General features: G+C 37.9%; 6 protein-coding genes across 6 annotated transcripts; 4 read left to right on the top strand and 2 right to left on the bottom strand.

The window, feature by feature from the left end:
• Positions 1–785: 785 nt before the first annotated feature.
• C922_00153 (hypothetical protein) lies at positions 786–1,724 on the top strand (the record flags this gene model as incomplete). The annotated part of the gene is made up of 1 exon (XM_008815770.1): positions 786–1,724. One exon carries the CDS (start codon positions 786–788, stop codon positions 1,722–1,724), a length of 939 nt encoding a protein of 312 aa, XP_008813992.1.
• Positions 1,725–3,374: 1,650 nt separating this feature from the next.
• Positions 3,375–5,606, top strand: C922_00154 (hypothetical protein; the record flags this gene model as incomplete). The annotated part of the gene is made up of 1 exon (XM_008815771.1): positions 3,375–5,606. The coding sequence occupies one exon, from the start codon at positions 3,375–3,377 to the stop codon at positions 5,604–5,606; it is 2,232 nt and encodes a 743-aa protein (XP_008813993.1).
• A 904-nt stretch (positions 5,607–6,510) lies between these two features.
• Positions 6,511–7,842, bottom strand: C922_00155 (glyceraldehyde-3-phosphate dehydrogenase; the record flags this gene model as incomplete). Its single annotated transcript, XM_008815772.1, has 2 exons — positions 6,511–7,440; positions 7,759–7,842. 2 exons carry the CDS (start codon positions 7,840–7,842, stop codon positions 6,511–6,513), a joined length of 1,014 nt encoding a protein of 337 aa, XP_008813994.1.
• Positions 7,843–12,442: 4,600 nt separating this feature from the next.
• On the top strand, positions 12,443–13,941 carry C922_00156 (ubiquinol-cytochrome c reductase cytochrome c1 subunit; the record flags this gene model as incomplete). Its single annotated transcript, XM_008815773.1, has 2 exons — positions 12,443–12,517; positions 12,832–13,941. 2 exons carry the CDS (start codon positions 12,443–12,445, stop codon positions 13,939–13,941), a joined length of 1,185 nt encoding a protein of 394 aa, XP_008813995.1.
• A 1,767-nt stretch (positions 13,942–15,708) lies between these two features.
• C922_00157 (hypothetical protein) lies at positions 15,709–17,432 on the bottom strand (the record flags this gene model as incomplete). Its single annotated transcript, XM_008815774.1, has 2 exons — positions 15,709–16,183; positions 16,330–17,432. 2 exons carry the CDS (start codon positions 17,430–17,432, stop codon positions 15,709–15,711), a joined length of 1,578 nt encoding a protein of 525 aa, XP_008813996.1.
• Positions 17,433–19,028: 1,596 nt separating this feature from the next.
• Positions 19,029–24,257, top strand: C922_00158 (hypothetical protein; the record flags this gene model as incomplete). The annotated part of the gene is made up of 19 exons (XM_008815775.1): positions 19,029–19,035; positions 19,221–19,339; positions 19,627–19,759; positions 19,946–20,087; positions 20,302–20,380; positions 20,509–20,688; positions 20,820–20,872; positions 21,068–21,126; positions 21,239–21,469; positions 21,586–21,658; positions 21,887–21,980; positions 22,255–22,470; positions 22,613–22,683; positions 22,794–22,864; positions 22,980–23,077; positions 23,233–23,309; positions 23,414–23,492; positions 23,655–23,840; positions 24,105–24,257. 19 exons carry the CDS (start codon positions 19,029–19,031, stop codon positions 24,255–24,257), a joined length of 2,121 nt encoding a protein of 706 aa, XP_008813997.1.
• Between the last annotated feature and the right edge of the window lie 2,403 nt (positions 24,258–26,660).

The raw sequence follows: 26,660 nt of genomic DNA on the forward strand, positions 1-26,660 counted from the left end.
AATACAAGCAGATCAAAATTTACGCATTTTTACATACCACTGAATATTATGAAAATAAATATTCCTGAGTTGTACCATAAATAATTGCGTATGTAACAAAAATATACGCTTTTATGGAAGTATTTATTTATTTTTTCTTTATAAGTATACATACCCTGCAGCAAGATACTCCCTTTTTAGTTTTTTTGTTTAATAACTTTTATTGTCATTACGAATACTGGCACTTTTTGTTTTCTTGTGAATTAATTCATCCTTCGTGGGGAAAATATCCCCCAAATTGGGGCAACCAGCGAAGAGAAGCTAAGCGAAGCAAAGCAAGAATGAAAAAACCTTGTCACGATTAAAAACATGTTTGTTTTAAAATGTATTTATACTTTGTTTCTCCAGTGCTCCTCTTTTTACCCCCTTTTTTTTTCTTTTTTTTTTTTCTTCTCTCATATGTTTTACAGAGCTTTTTGCGGCAAAAAAAGCATAACGGCTGATTCCCCATAGAGGAACTGCGCGTGAAAACCAACTTACGTAATTGTATGCCCAAACGGGAAGTTGCATTGCGTAGTTATTGCATCGTGTTTCTGTGTGAATGTATACGCCAGGATAGAGAAAGGCCGACTTATATCTGCGCATACCCCACATTGCAGAGAATAAAGCGGAAAGGCAGTCATAGGAGGTAGTGGTAGACCCATCGCACACGTAAGAGCAGTTTGCTTGAATCCCCGTATTAATCCAGTTTCCTCACTCGTTACATTAACGGATTGTGCGAAAAGAGGCCACGGAGGTGGGGCAAAATGGAAAAAGTTATTAGCATGCGAGAAATAATAACAAACACGAGAAAAATAAAATTGCACGAAAACTTTTTAGAAGACTGTAACTTGAAAGACATATTTTACAGCGGACTGGAAACGGTTAACTGTGGGTACAACGATTATGTAAATATCAAAACGTGGCTTTTTGTCATAGCAGAAAAATTATTTTCAGATGATTATGAGGAATTGGCGTACGTAGCATGCGACGCATTAAAGGTGTTGCTCTGCAACAGCCGATTTTTAAATGTCATTATTTTTAAATTGTTAAAAAAGATCCTCGAGAAGGATATACTAAAAATAATGGGCATTTGCTGCTTAACAGTGGCTTCCCGAATGCAGCAGATAAATGAAAGCACGTGTTTTAAGGAAATTTTAGAAATGTTAGAGTTAAACGATAAGATAAACGAATTTAACATCAGACAAATCGAAATAGATGTTTTTGTTTCCTTGGCCCACTCAGGATTCTGCTTCGAAAAAATACTCACCCCTGTAAATGAACTGTACCAGATTATGAGCTTTTTGGAGAGTTACCAAAATTTATTTGAAGGTGATGATTTTCATTTATTCCAAAGTTCGTGCAACTTAATGCTGCGAATTATTTATTGCATGGTCCCTGTATTTAATATGAACATATATAACTACTCCATTGTTAATTATGTGTTGCGATTATTTATAAGAAATAACGAAAAATATAAATATCTGTTTGAAAAGTTGAAGGAAAATTACAACGATAAGGAAATTATCGATATCTCGAATTTTCAAAATCATATGTTGAATATTATCAACGCGTTTAAGAACACCTCGATTTTTTCTGCCAAGGATTCCATACTGAACAAGCAGAATGACATTGAATTGTTTGACAACATAAATCGAAGAATAGAGAACCAGCGTAATGGGTACAGAGATAAGGAAAAAACTTGATGACCTCTCACCACCGACCGTGGGGTGGGTAGGGGAGGAGAGTGTTTTTCCCCACTCGCCCCCCATTGGATTCATCATTTGGCCACATCTCTAACGACACCACGCACTGTACTGCTTTATTTTTTTAAATGTATATATGCAAATTGAAAAATATGGTATTTTTTATAATTAAAATTTAAAAAAAAAAAAATGGCATAAATATATGTTAAGTACCCCCCATGGGGATATACATACCCTCTAATATCTAACAACACATAACAAATTGTAGAACAAGACAACAGAATGGAGACTTTCTAAAGAGGAACGAAGAAAACATTTAAATGTATCCACATTATGTCCTAATTAATCTTTTTTGTTTGCTTATAAATTAGCACTTAATTTAGACACCTTATTTTTTATTTTTTTTTTATATTGAGATAATTTTGTCTTGAATGTAGCAAATTAATTTGTCCTATTTCGTTTGTTTGTTCCTAGATTGTATCATCTGTGGGTTGTTTGTACTTCTGGTTTGTATTGTTTTGTTTTGGGTACTTATGACATTATTCCTTTTTTTTTTTTTTTTTAAATACCATTGTAAATGATAAATTATTTAAGATGTATTTTTTTCATATGGCTACATTACCAGCATTATAAATGCCAATTGTGTGCATATGTTAAATAATATATAATTATATATCCCCCTTTTTTTTTTTTTTTTTTTTATGGATATTACTTGATATCTTCCTAGTAAAGCTATACCTATATTGTGAATACTTTTATGTGTGGTTTATTAATTATAATACTCCCCTTTCGTGTGAAAGTTATCTTAGTTTGACCTTATTTTTATTTTTTTTTCTCTCTTTTTCTTTTATTTAGTACTTGTTTTTAGAATTTAAAAAACATTTTGTTAAAATAAAAAGCGGCATCCATTTTTAGTAAAAAAATGGTGAACATTGAACTGAAGGAGAGCTGATTGGTTGAGGAAGGGGGGCAATAGGCCGCCAAACAAAAGAAAGGGCAAAAAATGAAAGCACACCACCCACCATGGCGAATAGTGTCTACGCGTTTTGACACCCTTGCGTAATTCTGGGCAAAACGCTGATAATTAAACGGTTACCTTCGGATCCTGCTCACCGGCGTATGCCCTTAATTGATGGATAATTCTCCGCAAAAAATTTCGGCAACAAGGGGAACTAAATAAAAGTAGATCCCGCGTTTTGGTATTCTCGATGGCTGTCCCTTTTACTTTTTTCTCCTTTCCTTTTTCCCCTTTTTTTTTATTTTTTTCTCTCATTTATGGGGCCCCCCCTGCCCGTTAAGTCGCACTTGTTCGCCATTCATTTGGAACGTACGCCCAAGCAACAACATTGACCCGTTTGGCCATGCGGGAGGTTAAAGCTGCCAAGTGGGCATCACTGTAATTGGGACTATCCCTGGGATTGCAGCGGGTTTGTAGCGAGTTCGCAGTTTTTCCGAATCCCCATTCAGATCAACATAACTCTCATGTTGCTACGCAGAAAGGGGGGAAACTTCTTACCGTTTAAACTCCTCTCCAGCGAGGAGCCATCTCCCCTTACGGAGCAACAAGCCCCTCCGGCTCTGTCGCTTTGACATCCGCATAAAAGAGCATGCCCATATAATGTTCCTTGCATATTCAATAAAACTTACCGGATGATGGAAAAAAGAAAAAAAAGGCGAAACGATGATAACGCCCGTAACGTTTATATGCTGAAAGAGTTGCTCATCAATAATGAGAGCACTTCTGCTTGCGTTCAGTGTTGTGAAAGGAATTCGTACGAGACGTGTAACAACATTTTACAATATATAAAAAAATATTTGAACATCCCCTTATACGTCCTCGACCTTGTCAGTATTTATAATCAGGACAATATTGCAAAGTTCGTTAAAGGCGTATTTGCAGAGTTTGTAGAGTATCTTAAAAGAGAGAAAGTGCCCAAGTCGGTGCTGTTTCTGCCCTACTTTGATGATTGGGTGTTGTCCATAAGAGAGGATGGCAAGGGGAATCGCCACAGCGGTGATGCGGCTGGCGATGGTAATGATGACGATGATGACGACGGCGATGACGTTGGGGGTGCCCATGGCTGCAACGGCGAACCAGACAAATCAACAAATTTCTTCCAAACGAATGGTCGTGGAAAAAAAAGGAACGCACGAGATGTCAATATGCATATATATAACTCCATTTATTACTTAAAAAATAAGTTGCTAAAAAAATGGGGAAAGAAAAATCTCTGTGTTAAATTAATCGGTTTACACAAAACGAGGGGGGCTTTCGACTTATATAATGACCTCTTTGATTGCAAAATAATTATATCTCACTTTGTCAGTACACCCAGCCCATACTACATTCACATGAACAGAGACATCCACAAAAGGCTCTCAAAGAAGAAAAAATTTTCGATCGACGATGTGTACTCCGTTTTGTCTAGCAAGGTCGATTATTTTGACAGTGCCCGCGAAAGAAATGTAAATCTCTTTAAATGCTTCTTTGAATATTATTATAAATTTCAAAGGGCTGTTATAAGAAGGTCCAGAAAAAGGAGATACAGGACAAATCTGGAAGTGACAAAGGTAAATGCTCAAAGAGAAAGTCAAAGTTGTGAATCTTTAAGTACAAATTTTAAATGGGTAAACTGCCTCACAAATTTGAAGTATTTTAAGTATCTTCGAAAATACAAATATTTTTTAACCAGTAAAAGAAAGAAGAAATTCACCATTTTTTTTTCCACACATAATGACACATACTTTTGGAAACATATTAGCGAACGATTGTACTCACCTTTTTTTATAAAAGAATATATTTGCACTCTTCTCAAAAGGCACACAAAGTTGAGTGCCACATTTAAAGGTTCGAAGGGTACCGCTGACCGTGGTGACACGCCCGGGGTGCCTGGAAGAGAAGAAGACACCACAGCAGGGAACTTGACCCTTAAGAACAGCGGTAAAAAATACCATGCTTTCTATGATGAACCAAATTGCTGCCACAGGAGAGATAACTGCCTGCATGTGGAGCCCAATGGAGTTAGTTATGCCAAAGAATGGGTAGACCCAACATTAATGTATAGTGGATATATCCGAAAGGGCACGAATGACGACCATTTGGCGCCTATTAGGAAACGGTTCATACTGAAAAATAGGTACCAGCGCGATAATAACTACTGTGTGTACAATTCGGAACCAAGAACTTTATTAAGATTTTATTTTAGCAAACTAAATATACCTAACATTTGTTTGATATATGGGGCCAGTGGCGTGGGGAAAAGCACCTTACTCCAATTTTTAGTTCACATCATTAGCTCAAATTATAAGGACATCTCTTTTAGCGAAAAAGTGATGCCCCTTTCAGTTCACAGCGCCGGTGGAGGGGATGCAGATGAGCCGTGTGAGGGGCGAAGCACCAATACGAATAAGCAGAACATGCGTGAAAGCAAAAGTACAACTTGGGGAGGAAAAAGCTACAGACACGTGTCGTATGCATCTCTCATGCGGAGGATCATGCTTCGAGAAAAAAAAAAAATATTTCTTCAATTCCAAAATGTGTGCATAATTCCATTCGAAAACCATCTGTTGGTAAATAAAACAATCGGGGAAAATAGCCGGTACATAAAGAAAATTTTCACCATGGCCTTCAAAAACCAGCCAGCCGTTATAATTTTTGATAACATAGATCTATTTCTTGAGAAAAACAGCAATTACAAACATCCTGTGGATGATCAAAATGAAGATGTATACAAAAACATTTACAATTTACTAATGCATTATTTGCGTACCTACGTGAATGGGTCGAACAGAATAAAGTTTCTCGCAACGTGTAGTGTGCATCCTCAGTTTTTTAAATTTTCTTTCCTCAATTTGGTGCAGCGTATACTGTTCATTTCGTGACAAATTGGGAGGTGGGCGCCCATAAGCGTTTGTGTTTTGTTTCTCCCATTCGGAGTTTTTTTTTTGTTACCACTGCTCACGTCTGTCACCTAAATATTGGCCCTTTTTTTGCGAGGGTGTCCTCATTTTATGTGTGCGGAACCTGGTGGAGATGTAGATCCTGTCCTATGCCTCAGAGGAAGAACTACTTTTTCTTTTTTTTCCTCGACTCTTTTTTATTTTCCTTCTGAAACATTTGCATGGGACCATGGCAAATGTGCTATTTTACCGTTGCGTCGGCAAAAAAGAAAAAGAAAAAATTCAATAACGTAGCCGTAATGCTAAGAACTTTCACACAATATATGTATTACTTCAATCACTATTACAGCGTTCACAAGTTTTTATTTATTTAGGATAATATACATCAGTGTTAATGCCCCAAAGGAAAGGAAAAAGCTGTATTACATTAACAAGAGAACTCAGTTGTTCGCACACGAAGGGAGGATGAATATATATATATAATATATATGTGTAAAAAATATGCATGAATTCAGTAGTTATAAGTTATAGCAACCACCTTTGCATTAATTTATTGCAAAAGCGGTTTTGACATAAAATATAACCTTAACTGTCGTAATCAATCAGAGCATGAATTATGGCATAAAATTGATAGCATAAAGGACAGAGTTAATTATAGCGATACTTTTTTTTTTTTTTTTTCTTGTGTGTATCTCAGTTCTTATGATGGGGCAAAAATGGCTATCCCGCTCGCGAATATATAAATGTAAATATGTACAGATGTATACATGTATATATGTATGTATATATATTATATGTGTGCTACATTTTACAATTAATTTTGATGAAGTGGGAATAATTTCAGAATGTGTACAGATCTGGTAATTGTGCCCGCGGCCAGAACAACTTAATGTTTTGTTATGTGGACAGCCAAGTCTAGTACACGATTTGAGTATCCCCATTCATTATCGTACCATGAGACGATTTTGAAAAAGTTGTCATTCAATGCCAGACCAGCTTTCACGTCAAAAATGGAGGACCTCTTATCGTGGACAAAATCTTGGGACACAACTTCATCTTCAGTGTAGCCCAATATTCCCTTGAGTGGTCCTTCTGCTGCTTTCTTCATTTGAGCAGCAATTTCTTCATATTTCGCTGGCTTTTCCAATCTACACACTAAATCAACAACTGATACGGTACCGATGGGCACTCGGAAGGCAACACCTGTGAGCTTTCCATTCAATTCGGGTAACACCTTACCTACTGCCTTAGCTGCACCAGTGGACGCGGGAATAATGTTCGACAATGCACATCGGCCAGCTCTCCAGTCTTTTCCACCCTTGGATGGTCCATCAACTACCAACTGGTTAGCCGTCGAAGCATGTACAGTCGTCATCAAACCCTCAATAATTCCGTACTTGTCATTAAGTACTTTTGCAATTGGAGCTAAACAGTTGGTGGTACATGATGCATTTGAAACGATGAGTTGTTTCGGATCATACTTATCGTGGTTAATGCCCATAACATAAATAGGGGTGTCGTCCTTTGGTGGGGCGGACATGATAACCTTCTTTGCTCCTCCCTTAAGATGTGCATTGGACAATTCCTTGGTCAAGAACACACCAGTGGATTCGCACACAACATCAGTTTCGTATTTGCCCCATGGGATTTGCGCTGGGTCCTTTTCGCTGTGCACAAAGATTTTCTTGTTACCAACGGTGATCCAGCCATCGCCTGCGGTTATCTCTTCTGGAAATACACCGTGGATAGAGTCATACTTGAGCAAGTAACACAAGTGCTTGATGTCCATAAATGGGTCATTCACTGCGACTACCTCCTAAAGGGTTGCGAAAAACGGGGAAGAAGCGATCATGAGGGGGTCAAGCATGCGAACAGTTGTGAGCCCTGCCTGGGGTGGCTCGTCCCGTCATTTCAACCTTTTAAAGAATGTAAATGGGGAAAAGAAAATAAATACATTCAAAATCGTGTACGCACATGTGTAACATGGCTCTGTTTGCCCCAATGCTGAGCACAGCTAGTGCGAACATCATAACTTCCCAGGGAAAAAATCATTTGGAAGATGCAAATTTCACATTTTTTCATTTTTCAATTTTCATTTCTCATATTTCTCCCTCGCGTAAAGAAAAATACTTACGACGTCACTCCTTTCGTAAGCCGATCTGAACACTAAACGTCCGATACGTCCGAATCCATTAATGCCAAGCTTTGTTACGGCCATTTTGCTTTGCAGAGATGTTAAGTCGTTTATAGGAAGAAATATTGCTTATAAAAAGCAAGCTTTTTAAGGATACGTTATATAGAAAGTGGAAAGTTTTGGAAGAATGTCGTTTTACGAGAAGAATGCGTGAAAAAAGTTCAAGCGAAAACATTAAGCAAAAATGTCTTATAAGAGAAAAAAAGTGTTTTGTTTTTTGTAATTAATTTTTATAAAAAATATTTTTTTTAAATTAAATTATATTTTTTTGTCGTACGAAATAAATTTTTAAAAAATACCAAAAATAACGCGCACGAGAAAATGGTTTTTTAAAAATTTAAAACTGACTCCTTCATGTGGCCATTTTATATATATATTTCGAGACATATGACAGGAGAGCTGCAAAAAAATACGAAAAAAACGTCAAAAAAAAGCAGAAAAAGAAGAAATATAACCCCTCCGACGTTATAATGGCATCACTTAACCACAACCATGCACCTAATTACGCGTACGAGAGCGACACATATGTAGAAAATTAGTGCTTACCTGGAAGGAGAAATTTAGTCGGTTATTTCGTAGTAGTCCACAAATGCATACACGTGCGCTTACGTACGGTGCGCATATGTACATATAATATGCATAAGAGTACATTCGCAATTGCTGCACCTGTACTTAGCCTACCTCAACGTGCGGCATGTAACGTTAACATATATGCTAAGAATAAGCGGAGCATACAGGCGCATATGTAGGGATACGTTCGCGTGCATATGTGACTGATTGGCATAAATTCCTGCAGAAGCCGTTTTTCATGGAGGCACGTAATTGCTTCAAAAATTGGTACTGCAAGCAGGCGCTTTTCTTTGGTGAGTGTGAAAAATCGTTTTGGATTCCTATACGCAGAGGGCGCAATTTAAGATGACGAAGTGGCGAGTGGCAAGCGGAAAGTGCACACATGCCATCTTCGGCTCTTATTCGCTACGCGTAACGCGCTGTTTCACATGGGCAGTTCAAATTTTGCGAACTCTACATGCCCAGCCTGCGCTGCGCATCTTGTATAATGCAATACGTAACTTTATATATATATATTTATTTGTGCATTTTATATTTATTTATGTATTAATTTATTTTTACATTTATATATTTATACATTTACATATTGTTTGTATGCGCACTAACACCTGTGGTGCAATTAGCTGCCTTCCCGCCATTGCAGGATTTTGCAATACACCATTCCTATCACAGGAAGGGAACTGCTTTATCAGCTGGCCATTTTTTTTTCTTAAAGACATTCTTAAAAAAGCGCTCACGATGTGGACCACATAGCAGCAATAATCGTGATTGCTGTTTGGTAGAAATCAAAAGGAAAATTAAGATGTCAAAAAAAGTTAATATAACAATTGCTTATAAATCACCGCGGAGGCATATTATTAGGGGCCTCAGGTGGTTATCTTTCTCTTCGCTATATTTATATATAAAATTGATATGTTGTACTTTCGCCCCTTTGTTTGCACTTTTCTTTATTTGTGAAGTTTTTTTTTTCATTTTTGATGGTTACAAAAGTGTGCACTTTATTTTTACCTTCGATTTGATGGGATACAAGGTGTATGCCTTTGCGCATACTTCGCGGCATACTTTTCTCGCCGCAAGTTGGTCATTACATCGTGTATAAGCCTTATGAGCAATTTGGCATATAAAATTTACAAAAAAGTTACCATTTAGAGAAAAAAAAAAAAAAAAAACGCAAAATGGATATAGAAAAATAAGATAACCGTACTGCTGAATAGTACCTGTGTTTTTTTGTAGTGTACTCCTTTTGGCGAAAAATGTAGAAAGTGAAAAGAAGCCAAAAAGAGAGAAAGGGGTGTCATTTCACGTGATAGCAATAGTAGAACCCAACTTACCATTACGAAAGGACAATGGGATTTTGGAGAGGTTGAAATGTAGGCACAAATTTATGAACGTTTCACAAGATACATAAAAGGGTATATACGTAATATCTGCGTACACGCTTAATCCATGTTATATCGCCCTCTTTTGACCATATTTTTTTTGCTTTCCCCTTATGTGGTCCATTACAACGACTTTTTTCGTTATAGGAATCGTAAAAAAAATAAAATGATTTTAATGTACGTTTTAATGGTGTTCCCTCTTTTTGTTTCTTTTTTTTTCTTATTTGTTAAATTTGCATTTTATTTTCTGTAATTAAAGGGGAAAAATTGTTTGCGCGTATTGGTATAGCATGAAAGAATGTACCCTATCCATGGGCGGCACACGTCTTTGCAAAAGGCCCCGTACCATGCGGAATCTTTTTCTCTGAACAAAAAAAAAAAAAGAAGTGTAGACTTGTTCATTTTTTTTCACCCCCGTCGCACAACCCCAAAGCTAAAGTCTCTTTGGTTCACATACTGCAGGAGCAGACGTGTGAGAATTTCACCGTGAATGTTATTAAGCAAATTGTTTAGCTTCTTCAAATATGTAACACTCGGTCGCGTTAAAATAACCCAGCGCGGCTCTTGTGTGTGCATGGCATTCATTTCGTATGGGAAAATAACTGATCGAAAAAGAAAAAAAAAAAAATTCAAAACGTCATAGCATAATTTTGAAAAAGCCTTTTTTGTGTATCTACGCATTTACGTGCCACACTTGGGGAAAAAGGTAATCCTCACGTTTATGGAGACCTGTGAGAGGAGGTCTTTTCCCTAGTATATAACCTTCACGGCGTGTAAAACGAAGGAAATAAAGAACTACGTGGGAAGTAGCCCCTATTTCACCTTAAACAAAAAAAGTAACATCGGAGTATACAACCCAAAAAGATGTGTCGAGCGCATTTTATCTATTTTTTTCTAACTCCAGTTGCTATATCCAACTATTCTAATAATTAGTTCACGTTGCATACGGACCAAAATGGAGGTACCAGAAATGGTAAATACCTTTCTAACTTTTCATATGGAGTGCTAAAAAATAAACCAAAACGGATGCAGCAAAAGTTGCGGGTTGCTCTCCAGTTTTGATTAAATAATAACCCACCGCGAGTTTACACCTGAAGCTATTCAGTAGAACGCTATATGAAAAAGTGTTTCGCTTATATTAGTGCCAGTTATCACACCGTTGACAGGCTCACGCGAAGGCTTCGAACGATGTTATGTATATAAACGTATATATGTGTTATACCCATTTGGAAATTTTAAACTGCGCGCGGAAAAAATCTCATGAGCGTGTTTCATTATTATATCTTTTGTTTTTGTTCATCAATTTTGTATATTGCGCGTATGTCATAGGGGAAGGAACAAAACATATATGTGTGAGAAATTCTGAAAAAGTTAGGGCTTAATATGTACTCGTACTTACCAACCTAATTATCATACAAAATGATTATTATGGGGGGATAAACTAACTGCCCTGTTTTTTTTTTTTTGTTTCCTCTTTTCCACTTTATGCAACGTGCAACTTGGAATTGGCTATATTTCATCATTTGGGCTATCGAACGTGAATTCAGTTACGTTTGTAGAACTACGCACAGGTATGGAACACATCCACATGCAATCTGTGTAATAGGAATTTTCTGCGATTAAACGTAAGGGAAAAAAAAAAAGGGACAACATGGAATAAGGATCCTTGGAAAAACCATAACTTCGAATACGTTATTACGTAAGGAGTATGCCTCTTAAATTTTGTACGCGAAAAGATCTTCTTCCCCGTTTGTGCAGTGTACTGACGGAACACTCTCATATGGTTAAAAAGATGGATAAAGGTGCTATGTACGTGGGGATAATGGTGTAAATAAAAGAAAAAATAGGAATGGTCACTTTGTAATAACTGTACGGTCATGATAGATATAAAGTAAAGCACGCAAATAGGTCATTTTTCATGTCCGTTGGTGTGCCTTTTCTCATGCTATGGGAATATCTTTCGTTAGAGTAATTAAACATCAGTGCGTGTGTTTTAATTGGCCCCGAGTTGGTTTGGTACAATTTCATACTTTTTTTCGTCATTGTTTAGCCATTTTTTCCGCAAATTTCTTTGCCAATTTTTTCCCCATTTTTTTTGCCATCTTTTTTGCGACTTTATTTTCGTCATTTCTTGCGACATGTTTTGCACTTTTACGAAGGGACCAAGCCGAAATAAAAACGAAATTGTCGAAGATACACGGGAAGTGCCGTTAATTTATCCTATGTTGAAATGACAATACCATCTTTCTGTTTACATTTCAAGAGCATACTTAATTATGTGATCCGATGCAATTTAGCGTAAGCCTTTTTTTTTTCGTTCGAAGTGACAAGCAGTTTGAAAGGCCAATTTTCTGAAAGTCGCGCTTGGTTTTAAGATACATAAAATAAGCTGTTACGGAAAAATTGGAAATTTCCTTCCGCAAATGTTCCTCCGTGGAAGGTATAACGAGGATGTGCGCTTAGGGTCGTGCATAGGATACAGCTTAAGAACATGGTTAGGTGCGCGCCCAGGAAAGTACACCAATAAACACTTACAACACACGCCGTTTCAAATCCCCCCCCTTCCGTGCAGCCTTTAAATGACAGCTTTAGTTACCGCTAAGCTGGCCACACATGTAACTGTATTCACACGGAATTTATTTTAAAAAGAAAATCAAGGGTTCCATCGTAAAATCATGGCAGGTGGTGGAGCGCTAAACAATTTGTTTCCGGGATACAAGGACAAAATATGGCTCAAGCTTCCGCACCACGTAAGGAGGAAAAGAAAAAAAAAAAGAGAGAAAGCGCTAAGTTTTGTGGCACTTTGATAAAAATTGTGTGCACAGATGTAGAGGCACGCCAGAGTAGCTGTGTCGGAGAAGTAGATCCCCAGCATATCTGTAGTTAATTGGCCGAAGGGAGAAAAAGGGCGTGCCTCTTTACTCTTTGCCAAATGACAAGGGAACTGCAACGAACGGTTTACAGCGCTGTGTGTGATGTGACGCGCTTATCTCTATAGAGCATATGAATCAAAGCGAACCCACTCACAGATGTGAACCACCTTTCTCCCCCCTCCCGCCCGCAGCTCCGAATCCACCTAATTAAATCGTGGAACCAAGACTTCGAAAAGAACATGTCCAAGGCAAAAGTAAAAAACAACAAAATAAAAAATCTGAATTACTACCTACTGGACAAGTTCAAGCCAAATGAAAACTACAAAAACAGACACACGGATTATAAGAGACAAATATGCAGAGGAACGTTAGAAGAGGGATGTGACTTTTTTTTACCAAATAAGAGAAGTCAAGATAGATTAAAAAATCACTTACAACCATACACAGAGGAAGAAAGTGAAGAAAGAAAAAAACATAAATATTTAAATTTAAAATATTACATCCTGTTTTGCTTAGGATTTTCTGTGTTACATAACAGTATGCAATCAAGGCCAGTAGCATGGTGCATGGATTATGAACCTCCCCACACTCCACACTACCCATTTTGGTTTAAGTCCATGTTCCATTCGCATGACATACCCAGTGTAAGGAGAGGCTTCGAAGTTTACAGACAAATATGTGCAACGTGCCATTCGATGGAGCAGTTACAATTTCGTAGTTTGGTTAATGAGGTGTATCCAGAAAATCGAATGAAACAAATTGCTGCCTCGTACGATATAGAAGATGGTCCTGATGATAAGGGAGAGATGTTCACTAGACCAGGAACCTTAACTGACTCGTTTCCCAAGCCCTATCCAAATGAAGAAGCTGCTAGATATGCAAATAATGGTGCATCTCCACCAGATTTATCAGTCATTACCACGGCCAGACATGACGGACCAGATTATATATTTTCTTTACTCACTTGTTATCGAGATCCTCCTGAGGGAATTCACCTAAGACCAGGGTTGTATTATAACACCTATTTTGCAGGAGGGTCTATATCCATGCCCCCACCTCTACAGGATGATATGATTGAATATGAAGATGGTACTCCTTGTAATGTCTCCCAGATGGCTAAAGATGTCGTCAATTTTCTAACTTGGGCAGCGGAACCAACACATGATGAGAGAAAACTAACGGGCCTCAAATTGGTCAGTGGCGCCTTCGTTGCCATGGTCTTAATGACTGTATGGCAGAGATTTTTCTGGACCATCTACGCTACTAGAAGGATTGACTTTGGAAAAATCAAGTACCTATAAAAAGAAAAAAAAAAAGGGGGGGCTATTTGAAAATGGGGAAAACTTATCAAAACCGGGTAGCCCTTTTTTTAGTGACCATATGAAATGTACCTCCATATAGGTACTGATACAAATATAGGAAGAGCACCTCATGACACTTGTACACATAATCAAGGGGACATACGAAGTCACAACAGAATGGAAAATTTGATGGTACGTATTTATATCTTTCGCCGCATCTTTAACCATCCATAGTTACCTTCATAATTTTTTCATGCGCACGGAGCGCTTGCGCGAACACAAGCATAGGAGGGAGTGTGCCTGTGTTTCACACCAGGCAGAGGACGTATCCCAATATTTAACAGAATGAATGATCTGCAAAAAAAAGAAGGGAAAAAAAACATGGCCTTTTTTCCTTTGGATGTGCGATTGCACCATGTTACCATTCCCACATCTTTCAAATTTGCATTTCGTAAAAAATATATATTTTTTCTTTTTTTTTTGCATTTTAAATGGAAGCACATTTCCTTTACTCTACAATTTATATAATGTTCATTAGGGCACCTTCGACAAAAACGTTTCGAAAAGTATTTGTTTGTTAATTTTAGGAGCCGCAGTTCGCAAGGCGTTTCGTTTACAACGCGTGTGTTTCTCCTTCGCTGCGCCCTTCTTTATGACATGTTATACATTGCTGCATATTTTTCTTTTTATTTTTTTTGCTTTTTTTTTTTTTTAAGTTTCACATTTTTACCTTGTGTAAAGACGAACCAAACGAAATGTATAAATCGAGAAAAAGGCGTGTGCTCCTTTGCAAGACAAACCGATTTATTTTTTCACACCATTAGAACCGGTCCTGCCAATGTGGTCGCTTTAAGCATTGGGGGAAATATCGATTTGTCGAAGCTCGCCATGCATGGCATGCTTGGAAGGAGCACTTGCTAAGAAAATTTTGGAACAGCCATGTTTACCCCTTTCTTTTCTTTTGGACAATTATGGTGGATCTTCCCTTTCTACAACAACCCTCAGCTAGTTTTCCAGCCCACTTACCTGGGCGAAGTGATCTATTTGTGGATAACAATTCAGGGAATGTATAAAAATGGAGCATTATATGTGAGTTGTCTTGTGTGTCATCCACACCACTGTTTTGACCTTTCGATAAAAACGAAGAAAAATTAAATAAATGAACACAATGAAAACCCGGTTCTGTTCCTCCTATATACACCCTTCAGATTTTTACACACATATGGATGGGGACACAGTCAAACCTTTTGGTATCAGGAGCACTTTCTTAGCTTATCCCCAGTGTTCATGCAGAGGTGTGCTAAACGGATTCACATCCATGTCAACAGTCCAAAGGCGACAGGTCATTTTTCATAATTTTTATGAATATTTTTTGCTAATTTTTTTTTATAATTATACGGAAGCAAAAGGAAGGCTCGCACAAGTTTATCTAAAGACAACTAATGCGTAATGAGTGGTAACCGCGGGGGGCAAAAAAAAGGAAAATAATTTTGACCACAAGAATGAGTAATGCGGTCATAAACAAATGCAAGACATTAAAAACTTAAAAATGGAAAAATTAAAAAAACCATCACCAAGGGGTGTGGGCGTTCGGAGAGCAGGCTGGGTCGAAGGAACTAGTGTGTATGTGAAGGCGGAGGGGGCATAAAACGAGGAAAATAGGGGAAATGAAGAAAGTAGTAAATGCAGCAAAGGTAGCCGAAATGGTTGAGTCGCCGCGGCAGGGTGTCGAAACGGACAAGACGCACCGAGCCAGCTTAACGCGCTCTACAAATGAATGGGGAGCTGCTCTCTTCGAGCACAAATAGAACGAAATATGTAGAAAACACAATAAAGAGAATACGTTGTGAGGAAGGCACACAAAGCTATGCACACTAAAAACATTTGGCCATTAGAAAACAAAACAAAACTTTTAAAATGTTCGTAAGTCCTTCTGTTCAGCAAGACCCAATAGAAATCGTTATAGTCATTCTGCTTGTACTCTTTGTAAACTTTGGACCCTTCATTGAAGTCTTCCATTAAAATATAGCCGATTAAAAAACAAAAAAAAAATAAACCTATGAAAATAAACCCCATGAAGAGCTTAAATATGCGTTCACAGAGACACTGGGAAAATATTAAGAAGAAGATGAGTATCAGACTGAAGATGTAGAGTACTAATCCTATGATGGAGAAGAAGAAGATGCCACTACAGACGAAGATGCACGCCAGGGTGATCAGGTAGGACATCGAGGGGACGTACCTGCGGGGGGAGAGAGAAGGAGGCCGTCATGAGGGAGGGCATCTCGATGAGAAGCGCCCCAAGAAATGGAAGCAAACGTGGCGCACTTTCCTAAGAAAGCGCGATGCGCATGCATGTACATATGGAAATACCAACTCAACACTTACATCAAAGTAATGGCCATAGAACTGGTCGACGTCAGCGTGGCCCCTTTGTGAATATAAATGAAAGACATCATCAAGAGGGCGGATGCTAAAATGAGGATGTTCCTTTGCTGAAGATCGTCTATATAATCATCCAGCTTAGGACTAGTGTTCTTAGCTTGCACACTTTTAATCTTATCAATTGAGTCTGAATATATTTTAATAATTTCATTCTCATGTTTCACCAAGTCATATTTTAAATTGTTAAAAAGGGAATTATTATAATGGTCAAAAATTTGCTGAAATTTTTCTGTAAACTTTTTTATTTTTTCTGAGCTAGATATAGAAGGGACAGAGTTGTTTTCCATAAATTTGTAAAACTTATCATAGAGATCAAAGTTGAGACGGACATCTTTTATCTTTTCATACAATTCAAGCACTGTATTTTCCACTAGAGTCTTTTGCACATTGATGTCCGACTCTCTTATGCTAGCAAACATTTTCATTAAATCTTCCTTAGTTAGCTTTTTCAACAGTAAGTCCTTTTTAGTGTCCAGGAAAGATTGACGATCTTTTATCATTTCTAAAACCTTCGATGCATCAAATGTGGATATATCTGAAAAGTCATCCATACCTTCACTCGTGCCAGATAGAGTTATACTATCTTCTGCAATGGTAACAATAGAATTGCCATCTCCGTGTATATTATTTATTTTATTTAGAAGCATATAATCTGGGTGGAATTTCAAGGCGTCCATTATTCCTATAATTTTCAAAGACGTATTTTTGCTTATCGAGATGGTGTAAACTCCAGAGGCAATTAAAAATAGGGAGACTATAAAGGAGCATAAATATATGGGTCGTAAAAGAGGCTTATAAATGAAATGTCCTAATAAAGAAAAAACAGACAAGGCCGCTGCTCCGATTAAGTTATATATGCTTAGGTAGTATATCATTTTTTTTTCTCCGTCCGCCCCTGCCTTGTTTAGCACGCTCAGCTCATCTTCGTTCACGAAATGCAGCAGAAATATGGATGAGCAGAAGATCAGGCTGACTCCCTTGGACCACGTTCCTATGGCTGTGTTTTCGAATCCCCCTTTTTTTCGATGGCTGCATAGGAAACACATTCTTGGGGGAAGAGGAGCACGCGGTGGGTGTAGGTATGCGAGTGTAAGTACGCGGCTGTAAGCAGGTGAGCGTGTTCATGCCTATAATACACGCATTTACGAAAAAAATGCATAGCCGTATGTGCACGTGCGCTGTGTGTGGGGGAGCTACAACACCTGGGTGTGGCTGAGAGCTGTTATCCATACCGGAGTGACACTTCGCAAACGATCTGCGCGAACCAACTTTACAACGGTGTCTGTTCCCTTGAGCATTTGCAGCAGTACACACACTTGGGCGAACTGGCGCATAGGTTCATAGGCGCCGGTCTGTCCATGTCTATGTCTACACTATCCCTGTCCCCTTCAATGGGTGCATATTCCCCCCTTTTCAACACATCACGCTGAAGTAAACCAGGGTCTCCCCGCCCCCCCCACACAGACACACACTTTTCTGCACATATGCACCTTTTATTGTCTTACTTGAATGTACTCGGATTCACTCTAATTCTTCTTGCAATCTCCGTTTATGCATTTAACTAGTATCCTTCTTTTTCCTTAACGCGATGGTACACTCTTTCGTGCTGATCACTATTATTGTGTGTTACTTTTACCTTTATAGAAAGTGATGCCATTGAGTTATCTAAGCCGCGCATATACGTTGGTGTATATACGGGGGGATGTGTGTTTTCTCTCTTCATTTAGGCAGCCCTTTTGAGTAACTCTCCCCTTTTTTTTTTTTTTTTTTTTTTTTTTTTTTTTTTTTTTTTTTTCACGAAAAACTCTCCCCTTTTTTTTTTTTTTTTTTTTTTTTTTTTTTTTTGCGTTTGTCCAGAAGTGATAAAAGACAAAGGGGAGAAAAAAAACATTTTCCCTATTTATCTATTTCTAAATTTTTTTTTTTTTCTTAAATTGTGGCATTATAAAACAGCTGCCTCAGTGGAAACGCAAGTGAGGATAGACTTGGCGAAAGAGAAAGAGTGAAAAAAAAAAAAAAAAAAAAGGCGATGAAATGAATAAGCTGTTAATCGTCACTACTGTTGCTGTCATTATCGCCTTTTATATTATTCCTTTTTCGCGCTATGCAGAAGCAGCAATGAAGGACACGAGCGCATAATCGAAGTACCAAGTGATACATGTAATCGTCACTTTAGTGGCGCTAAATGTACGCATTGTTTTGTTAGAGAAGTGGCGACAAGTAGACAGACGTTTTTCTCATCACGCATATGTAAGGACCCGTGCGTGAATACACGCTTATCTGTCCATATCCATATCTGCGAAAAGGTGTGTATTCATTTGTTGTCCCTTTTTTCTAATGCGTTGTGCTCCCTCATAAACATCCCCTTGTGGGAATACGCGGACCGCTAGCTCACAACGTTGCATGCGAAATGGGCGTGGCGGCGTGTCGAGAAGTCTCTTGGAGAGCGATGTTTATTATGGATACACGAACGAGTTGCACAATCGCGAAAAAAAAATAAATAATAAAATAGAAAAGTAGCAAAATAGCAAAAGAAACGTATGCGCTTCGTTTTTTTCCTTTTAAATTGTTTTCCTCAGATCGGCCAAAAAAATTGCGTAGAAGATACAATTCTGTTTATGAAAAATCGGGGAGAATAAAAAATGGAAAGTAAAATGCACCATGTTGTTCGCCCCTTTAGCAGTACATCGCATTCGTTTCCTCCCCCCCAAAAGGGCGCACACGCTTATTTTAATTTTCCTCGAAAAAACACACAACTTTATTCATTCACTCGCACATTCGTTCTATCGCTCACTCCCCGTTCCTCTTTTTTTTTTCTTTCTTCATTCATGTAGTACCACGAGAAATTATAAAATGGTTGCAGTATTTAAATCTGCCTTATTCGTTTAGAAATATTAAAAACGCTAGCAATGGCGTAATCGTCGCGGAAATTATAAACGTATACCTGCCCCAGGTACGTTGCACTCCTTTTTTATTCTGACCAGACTTTTCATTTTGTCTGTTCGAGTTGTCATTTTTTCTGCTCCCATTTTGTTTCATTTTTGTCTGCCGCTTCTTTTATGCATTTTTGTCTGCCCCCTATTTCCTGCATCTTTGTCTGCCCCTTCTTTTATGCATTTTTGTCTGCCCCCTATTTCCTGCATTTTTGTCTGCTCCCTATTTCCTGCATTTTTGTCTGCCCCCTTTTTAAAGATTGCACCCCCACTACATTTCCTCTTTTCCTTTTCTGCCCCGTGGAAGACCATCAATATGAACAGCTTGGAAAATGGTTTTGGAAAAGAAATAAAAAAAAAAAACTGGCAAGTCATAAAACGAACATTAACAAGTTTAAGCATATATTTCGATGAAACGGCTGTTATTAATTCGGACAAAGGTGAGGAAGCGCACTGTGGGTTGTGCCTCGGCCGGGGCGTGGGCATAATTTCTGTACAAAAAAAAAAAAAACGCACAAAATGAGGGGAAGCGACTATGTGTACAGACGCAACCTATGTGTGCATCTCTCTCGCGAGACCGCAGCTTGTACCCCCAGATGTTCTCACATCTACCTTTTCCCCTGCAGATGCCATAATAAATTTGTTCGTTCAGTTGTACGAACATTTCAATGGGAAAAAAATAAAAAACGAGCTCTACTGCAGTAAGGAAGAAAGTAGCGCGTTGTCTGTTCCGTCATTTGCCAGGTCTACCATAACACAGAAAGTCCGGTGAGTTATCGTCTACGTTCGCGCCAATTCTTGCCTCCTAGCTGGTTTAATCTGTGAAGGAAGCTTTGTTAAAACGTCCATGTTGGTTCACTCTCGTCTTTTGGAGAGTCTACCTACGTGACTGAATACGTAGCTAGATACGTGAATATATACGTGAATACATACGCGCATATATGTCGTAATCTACGCCCCCACCCACATTTACACCTTTTAGCGAAAGCAACGTCCACGACATTGTCGACGAAGAGAAAAAAATGATGAGCACCTACGAAATAATAAAAAGGGAGGAATACGTAATGTGCCTCGAGTTTCGTTTATTGTTGTTCCGAACGTGCCTATATATGTGTGCAGTCCCATGTGTAAATGCATGTGCAGACGCCCCGCTTAACCGCTAACTCAAAACGAATGCTCCTCCTACCAGCAAAACGCAATGATGAGAATGCGGGAAAAGGAAGAAAAAGAAAACAACAACAAAATAAAACATAAGGGGAAAAAAACGGGTCTAAATGAGACGTCGATTTTTCAGGGACTCGAAAAAAGTAGCAGTATCATAACCATAAATGATATTAGCAACTACATGGATTACACTGACATCAAAACGGTGAGTTCGCCACCCCGGTGTGATCATCTCTTCAGTGAAATGGCTGTCAAAATTGTTTATATATGAACAAGCCTTAGAAAGTAAAACACACAAAAAAAACAATCCCATCGGTTAATATGCCCCTCTGTTAGCTTGACTCATTCATCAAAGACAAAAACAACTTGAAATCAGCGGCGTTTATGAAGTAATGGAGAGGGTGTGCAGACCCATCACTAACACGGATAGGCAAGGCGTACGCACAGAGTCGTAATTACACACAAGCGTAATTCGAAACATGTCTGATTACTTCTATGCGCAATTTTAACCCTGCTGTGAGGTAGCCGTGAACCAGGTTTACGCCCACCCCGATGCTGCATTCGTTACCGACACACTTTTTCAGAAGCATGAAACTAACCAACGAGGGTGAATGTCAACCGGTACACAAAAAGGGATATACAGGTAGGACTTCTCTTAACCATGTGGAGAAGGGAAGGCGTCCCTGGAAATGTGCACAGCAGAGTCCGCACCAAGTAGTTCCCAGTGTTACCACCACATGTGTGGCCTTTTTTAGACGAAAACGTAGAGGACATCATAACGGAAGTTTTATCGGAAAGTTTATCCGATTACAAGATCGAAAAAAATGACGAAAATGACGAAAAAAAGGATGACAAAAATGTGTCTCTACGCCCCGCTAACATGATGAAGGGGGTTTATAAATATGCCACCCTTGAGCCATACGATGAGGAAGGTGCAAATAATTTGTACCAAAAGTTCTATGCCCTGTGTGCCTTGAAAAAGCAAGGTAACGTTTTCGGTTAACTGCTTCTCGAAGTAGGCCTGAAAAAGGCCTTTAAAAGGCTTAACAAACAGAGTCGTATTGAAAATGCCAAACCTTTATGCCCTCCCTCTTCCGCCCAGAATTGATAGACAAAATACTGAACGAACTGACACTCTTTAATGAGAACTTTTACCTAATCCTGTCCTTGAGGGGGTACGAGTTTTTCCACCTGTGGAAGTTGTTACATCCTGGTATGTAAAGGAGGAGGGTAAAACATACAAAAAGGAAGGATAACTTGTCTTTACTTACAGTGCCCTCTTTTTTAACGAGCACTTATCTATATATAGAAACCCCTTTACTTTTGTTACGTCTTGTGCTAACCCACCATCCGTTTATTACCTCTTCTAAAATGGCCTCACATTTTTTCCAAGTCCTATCTAGCGCAAAGTGCGACTGCGGAGTTTTTACATCCATTATGAATTATCTAAAGCAGCTATTGGGTTATCTCAAAATAAATGACACGACGACGAGTGAAGTAAGTGGTGGAATTTCTTGACCACGTACGGGGTGTGTGTGTCTATGTGGGGTTGAATTTGTACATCTATGTCTGTGCAGGGAGAGGTAGATCTTTACTGATTGTGTAGATTTGCGGAAGACAGCAGTGGCATTCTCCTCCTATTCTTCACTATGCCTTACTACCATTTTTTGCAAACAAATGAAGAGCCTCCCCTCAATGATAATAAAAAAAAAAAAAAAAAAAAAAAAAAAAAAAAACGTTTTCCTTTATAACGAGGAATTTCTTTCTGTAGATAATTTGCAACATAATATTGAAAGGCATGTTCGTGCTAGACACCGGGAGGAATAAAAACATCCGAAGTTTCTGCGAACTGATAATTTTGTTGATCAACAACGATAGGCATTCATTGATGAACATTTTGAGGATGATCAAAGATACCATGTCGTTGGATTTCTTTTACCTTTTCTTGCTGACCCTGTTGAGCGGCATGGCCAATTCGTTCATACGTGTAAGGAACGCACAGTTAGATAGCGCAGTGATTAAGACACAGGATTTTTATTTGTCTATTTAGTTTCTTATTTTTATTCTTTTTTTTTATGATTAATTTTTTTTTTTATGTGACCACCCTTTACTTCTTCCCGCAAACACAGCAAAAGGACGTGAAAGACATCTACCTCTACTACCTATTCGTTGGACTGCACACAAACAGAGAGAACATTATGTAAGAGAATGCTTTACGCAGCGGGGCAAATACGCTGGTTGTGCCTTCTGTTCCTCTGGTGCGCCATGACAATTTTGTTTTTCTCCTTTTTATTCCTGCCTTCTGAGCAGGTTGTACAGCTTGGAAATGCTAAACATGCTTAGTCTGTTGGATCTCTATCCCGACATAGTTCATCTGGCCGGTATTCCCACAGAACTATGTCATCTACTGCACCCATGTGTGGGGTTACACCTACCCACGAAACTTTTCAACCTTATAATTTTATATGTGAACTCCATTTTGTCACCTCCTGGTAGGTCTACTCAAAAACATACTAGAAATAAACAACCGAAATTACGATACCTATTTGTTCACCATTAGCTGCAATGTGGTATGCAAAATGAAGGAGAATCAGGTAAGGCAGTGGTGCATTAGCACTACGATAATGCTTATGGAACATACGCACAAATGGTGCGAAATGGATACTCCTCATTCGCACTAAACAGGGGAGCAGTGCAATATATATATATATAGTTGCGCATGCCGAACCTGTACCTTGACCGTTTACAGAAGGAAGACCCCTACAACGCAGAACTGGGACAGTTGGTGGAAATCTGTTTCGAAGTCTTAAGACGCACCAAAGCGAAGTAAAACGAATGGGGGAAAAAGAAAAGAAATTAAGCACGAGAGGAGCACCGCATAAGAAAAAAATATAAAATTTTGTGCACTAAATTTTTCTCTATTTTTCCAGGAAATTGTTATACTTTTTTTTCTTGTACTCCCACAAGATACTGAGCATGCATGACGGTTTTTTTGATCTTTATTTGAAGGTAATTTTGCACGTAAAAGGGGCGAGATAGAAAGAATTTCACGTGCGTAGTAGTGATACGTTATCCCATGCATCAGTGCTTACCTTGGCACTGCGCGCAGCCACTCATTTGTGCAACCCTATTTCCCCCTTTCTTCATATAACCCCAAACGGAACTGCGCAGCGATACAACGAATTGAGCGACGAGGAACAGAAAGTTCTCCTCAGTAACAACATTTTCGAAGCGTCATTTCGGCAAATATGCAGCTGCAAATTTGTCCAGAAGCATTTTTCGAATATCTTTTGCCAGAAGTTAAACATGCTAAGCGAGGAAAGTAATGTGTCCCTTTTGCATTTATTATTAACAAAGGTGGGATGAGGAAAAATTCTTTTAACGTAGAATCTTCCTTAGAAAGGAATGAATTTTATTTTTTTCTTTTTTCTCAATTTTTACGATTTCTACGATTTTCTGGCACTTTAGGGAAAGTGGAAAACTGGGCCATTTTTGAGAATATTAAAAAATTACATAATGTACACCGGTAAGTAAAAAAAAAAAATGGCACAAGGATAATTTGTTTGATCTTTTCTATTTTCCCCTTTTGTCATTTTTGAAGTGTTCATTTGCACGCTTAAGGAATATCTTCTTGCGAATCTCCAATTTTTAGAAAATCTGGAAATGCTCTCATATTTGAAAATATACGAAACGATTTATGAATATATAATTCAAAATGTATTTTTGGAGAATTCCCCGGATTTCGACTTATCGAAGGAGATAGTAATAAAATAACACCCCTTTCTACTATTGCTGCTTCCTTTTTGTTCGTCTACGACTAGGCGTGTTTTTTTTTTTTTTTTATGCGTGTATGCCCCCCCTCTGTGAAGTGGCTGCCTACGTAAAAGCACAATTATGTATATGGATGCTTGCGTGTGCATTTTTGCACAACACTGATAGGGGAATAAAACTCCATGCGGAAGAAGGGGCACTGCTTATTTGCTAAGTATATTCCTTCTCTTATTTTTTGCGCAGCTAAATTTTTTCTGGTTCTCGACAAACGATGAATTAAAGGCTCAGTCATTCCAGGTGAGAGAAGAAGAAGGGAAAAAGAAGGGGGGGAAAAGCGTTCACCCGGAGGAAAGTGCGCTGCAGATACGCATTTGCCATCAAAAAAGGGAAGAATCGTATACACTGCTTTATTTTGATTTTCTTAATTTTGTTTAACTCTCTTTTGTATTTGCTCTGTGTAGATTTCCCTGAGCCACTTTGAAAATTTATTTTTAATGAACAAGAACAACATGGGGCCACATACAAAAGAGTATCTTGCGGAGTTGTCGAAAGGTGAACCATGCAAAAAAAAAAAAAAAAAATCCCCTAATTTTATTCCTTCATTTTCAGAGTAAAATTGCGACAATATAACCTCTCGTGCAAAATGATTGCATAACAAAATTGTGTGAAATTATAATTTCTGCAGATGTCTACTTGAAAAAATTCGTGCATTGAACGGAGGAGTTTTTTTCTTGTTATTACCGTCGAAATGGCTCGAAATAGCGAGAATGGGAGCAAAACAGTGAAAAGGAAAATTTTATATTTTAAAAGAGAAGTTATAAACATTGAATTTAGTATGCTAAGCGGATCAATTGGAAAAATCGCGTAAAAAATTACACGAATAGTAGAAAAAAAGATTTTACTTCGAAGTGATAAAAACGGAGTACTAAAATTCATTGTTTCTTTAGCCCCTTTTTTTGTTATCATTTTTTCGTATCCGACGTGCTCGGATGATACTTACGCGCGAAAAAGGGCATACAATGCTCGATCGATAATTTATTATTTACATGCGTATTTACATCCAAGGAAAGCATATGCAACTGTGCTATGGAGTCGAAATACGCATTTCTTGATTCCCTCCCCCAGTCATAAATATCCGAAAAATTCTTTTACAAGTCCACTGTTAATAAGGAGATCAAGCCTAAATTTTTTTTTTTTCTGAAAATGGCAGTTTCCATTTCGGTACCCTTCATGTTCCATATATGTGACGAATTTTTAGTATGCAAGGCCGGAAATTATCATTATACAAAAAATAGTGCAGTAAAATTAATGCAGTAATAAATTTCCTCGTTCAGTGAAAGATTTCCATTTTTTGGCTTGAAAATTGAAGTACATGCAATTATCCAGCGAAATGGAAAAGAAAAAAACCGTTTTAAAAAAAGGCTGAGTAAAATATTCTCCATTTGGCCAAAAAAAAAAAATTACAATCTTTTTTAAACGCTTTTGAAAATGGGTATATGTCGTAATACGGGGGGAAGGGAAGCAGTGCATAATAAATATGTAATTCATTTAAGTCACCGGTATATATTTGAGGGGTTACCTCCCTTACGGGGCTAGATACATTTTTGTTTTATTTTCCCAAATTGGACATGATAAGACCTAAATTTTTTAAGGGATACATTGATTTTTTTGAATGGCTTCCCATTTGCTATATTATAAAGGACAAAATGGGTTTAAATGTTTGGAAATTCGCAATTTTCTTTTTTCTTTTTTAATTTACATTTTTTGGTCATTTTCGAAAAAACAAAACAGAACAAAACGGCTAAGTGCACAAATAAATTTATGCAATGGTTTTACAGTGCTATAATGGGAAATATGGCGTGGTATGCTCTTTTTTTGACGTTTTTTTTGTATTTTTTTTTTTTTTTCCAATTCTACATATATCACATTTGGTGGTGGTGTATTTTGGCAAAATTAAAATTGTTTTACGTGTTTCAGGCGTTAAAACAGAACGTTCTAATTCGTTTTTTTTTGGAAAAAGTGGTATTCAATGAAATGATGATTGAAGAAGGAGAAAAAATTGCCTCCCATTTACCAGTTGTTACATATTAAGCGTATAAAAACCGCGGTTTTGCTTTGCCTAAAAATTTACCCTACCATTTTTTAATTTTAAAAATCAGAATTCGGAATAACTGCTTGCAATTTCTTGGGCTTTTAGAGGCGATAAAATGTTTTTATACTTAAGTGCACTTGGCAAAAAAAAACGAAAAATATTTTTAACATGTAAAATATGCATGACGGTAAATACGCGGTTGAGTAATGTACACTGTTTTATATGCAAAATTGACGATCCATGGCCAGAGCGCATATAGGAAGAAATTTTCTATACGTGTTGAAAAAATCCGGTTTTAAAATTTAAATATAAAA

The sequence above is a fragment of the Plasmodium inui genome, assembly GCF_000524495.1.
Source record: "Plasmodium inui San Antonio 1 unplaced genomic scaffold supercont1.1, whole genome shotgun sequence".
NCBI lineage: Eukaryota > Apicomplexa > Aconoidasida > Haemosporida > Plasmodiidae > Plasmodium > Plasmodium inui.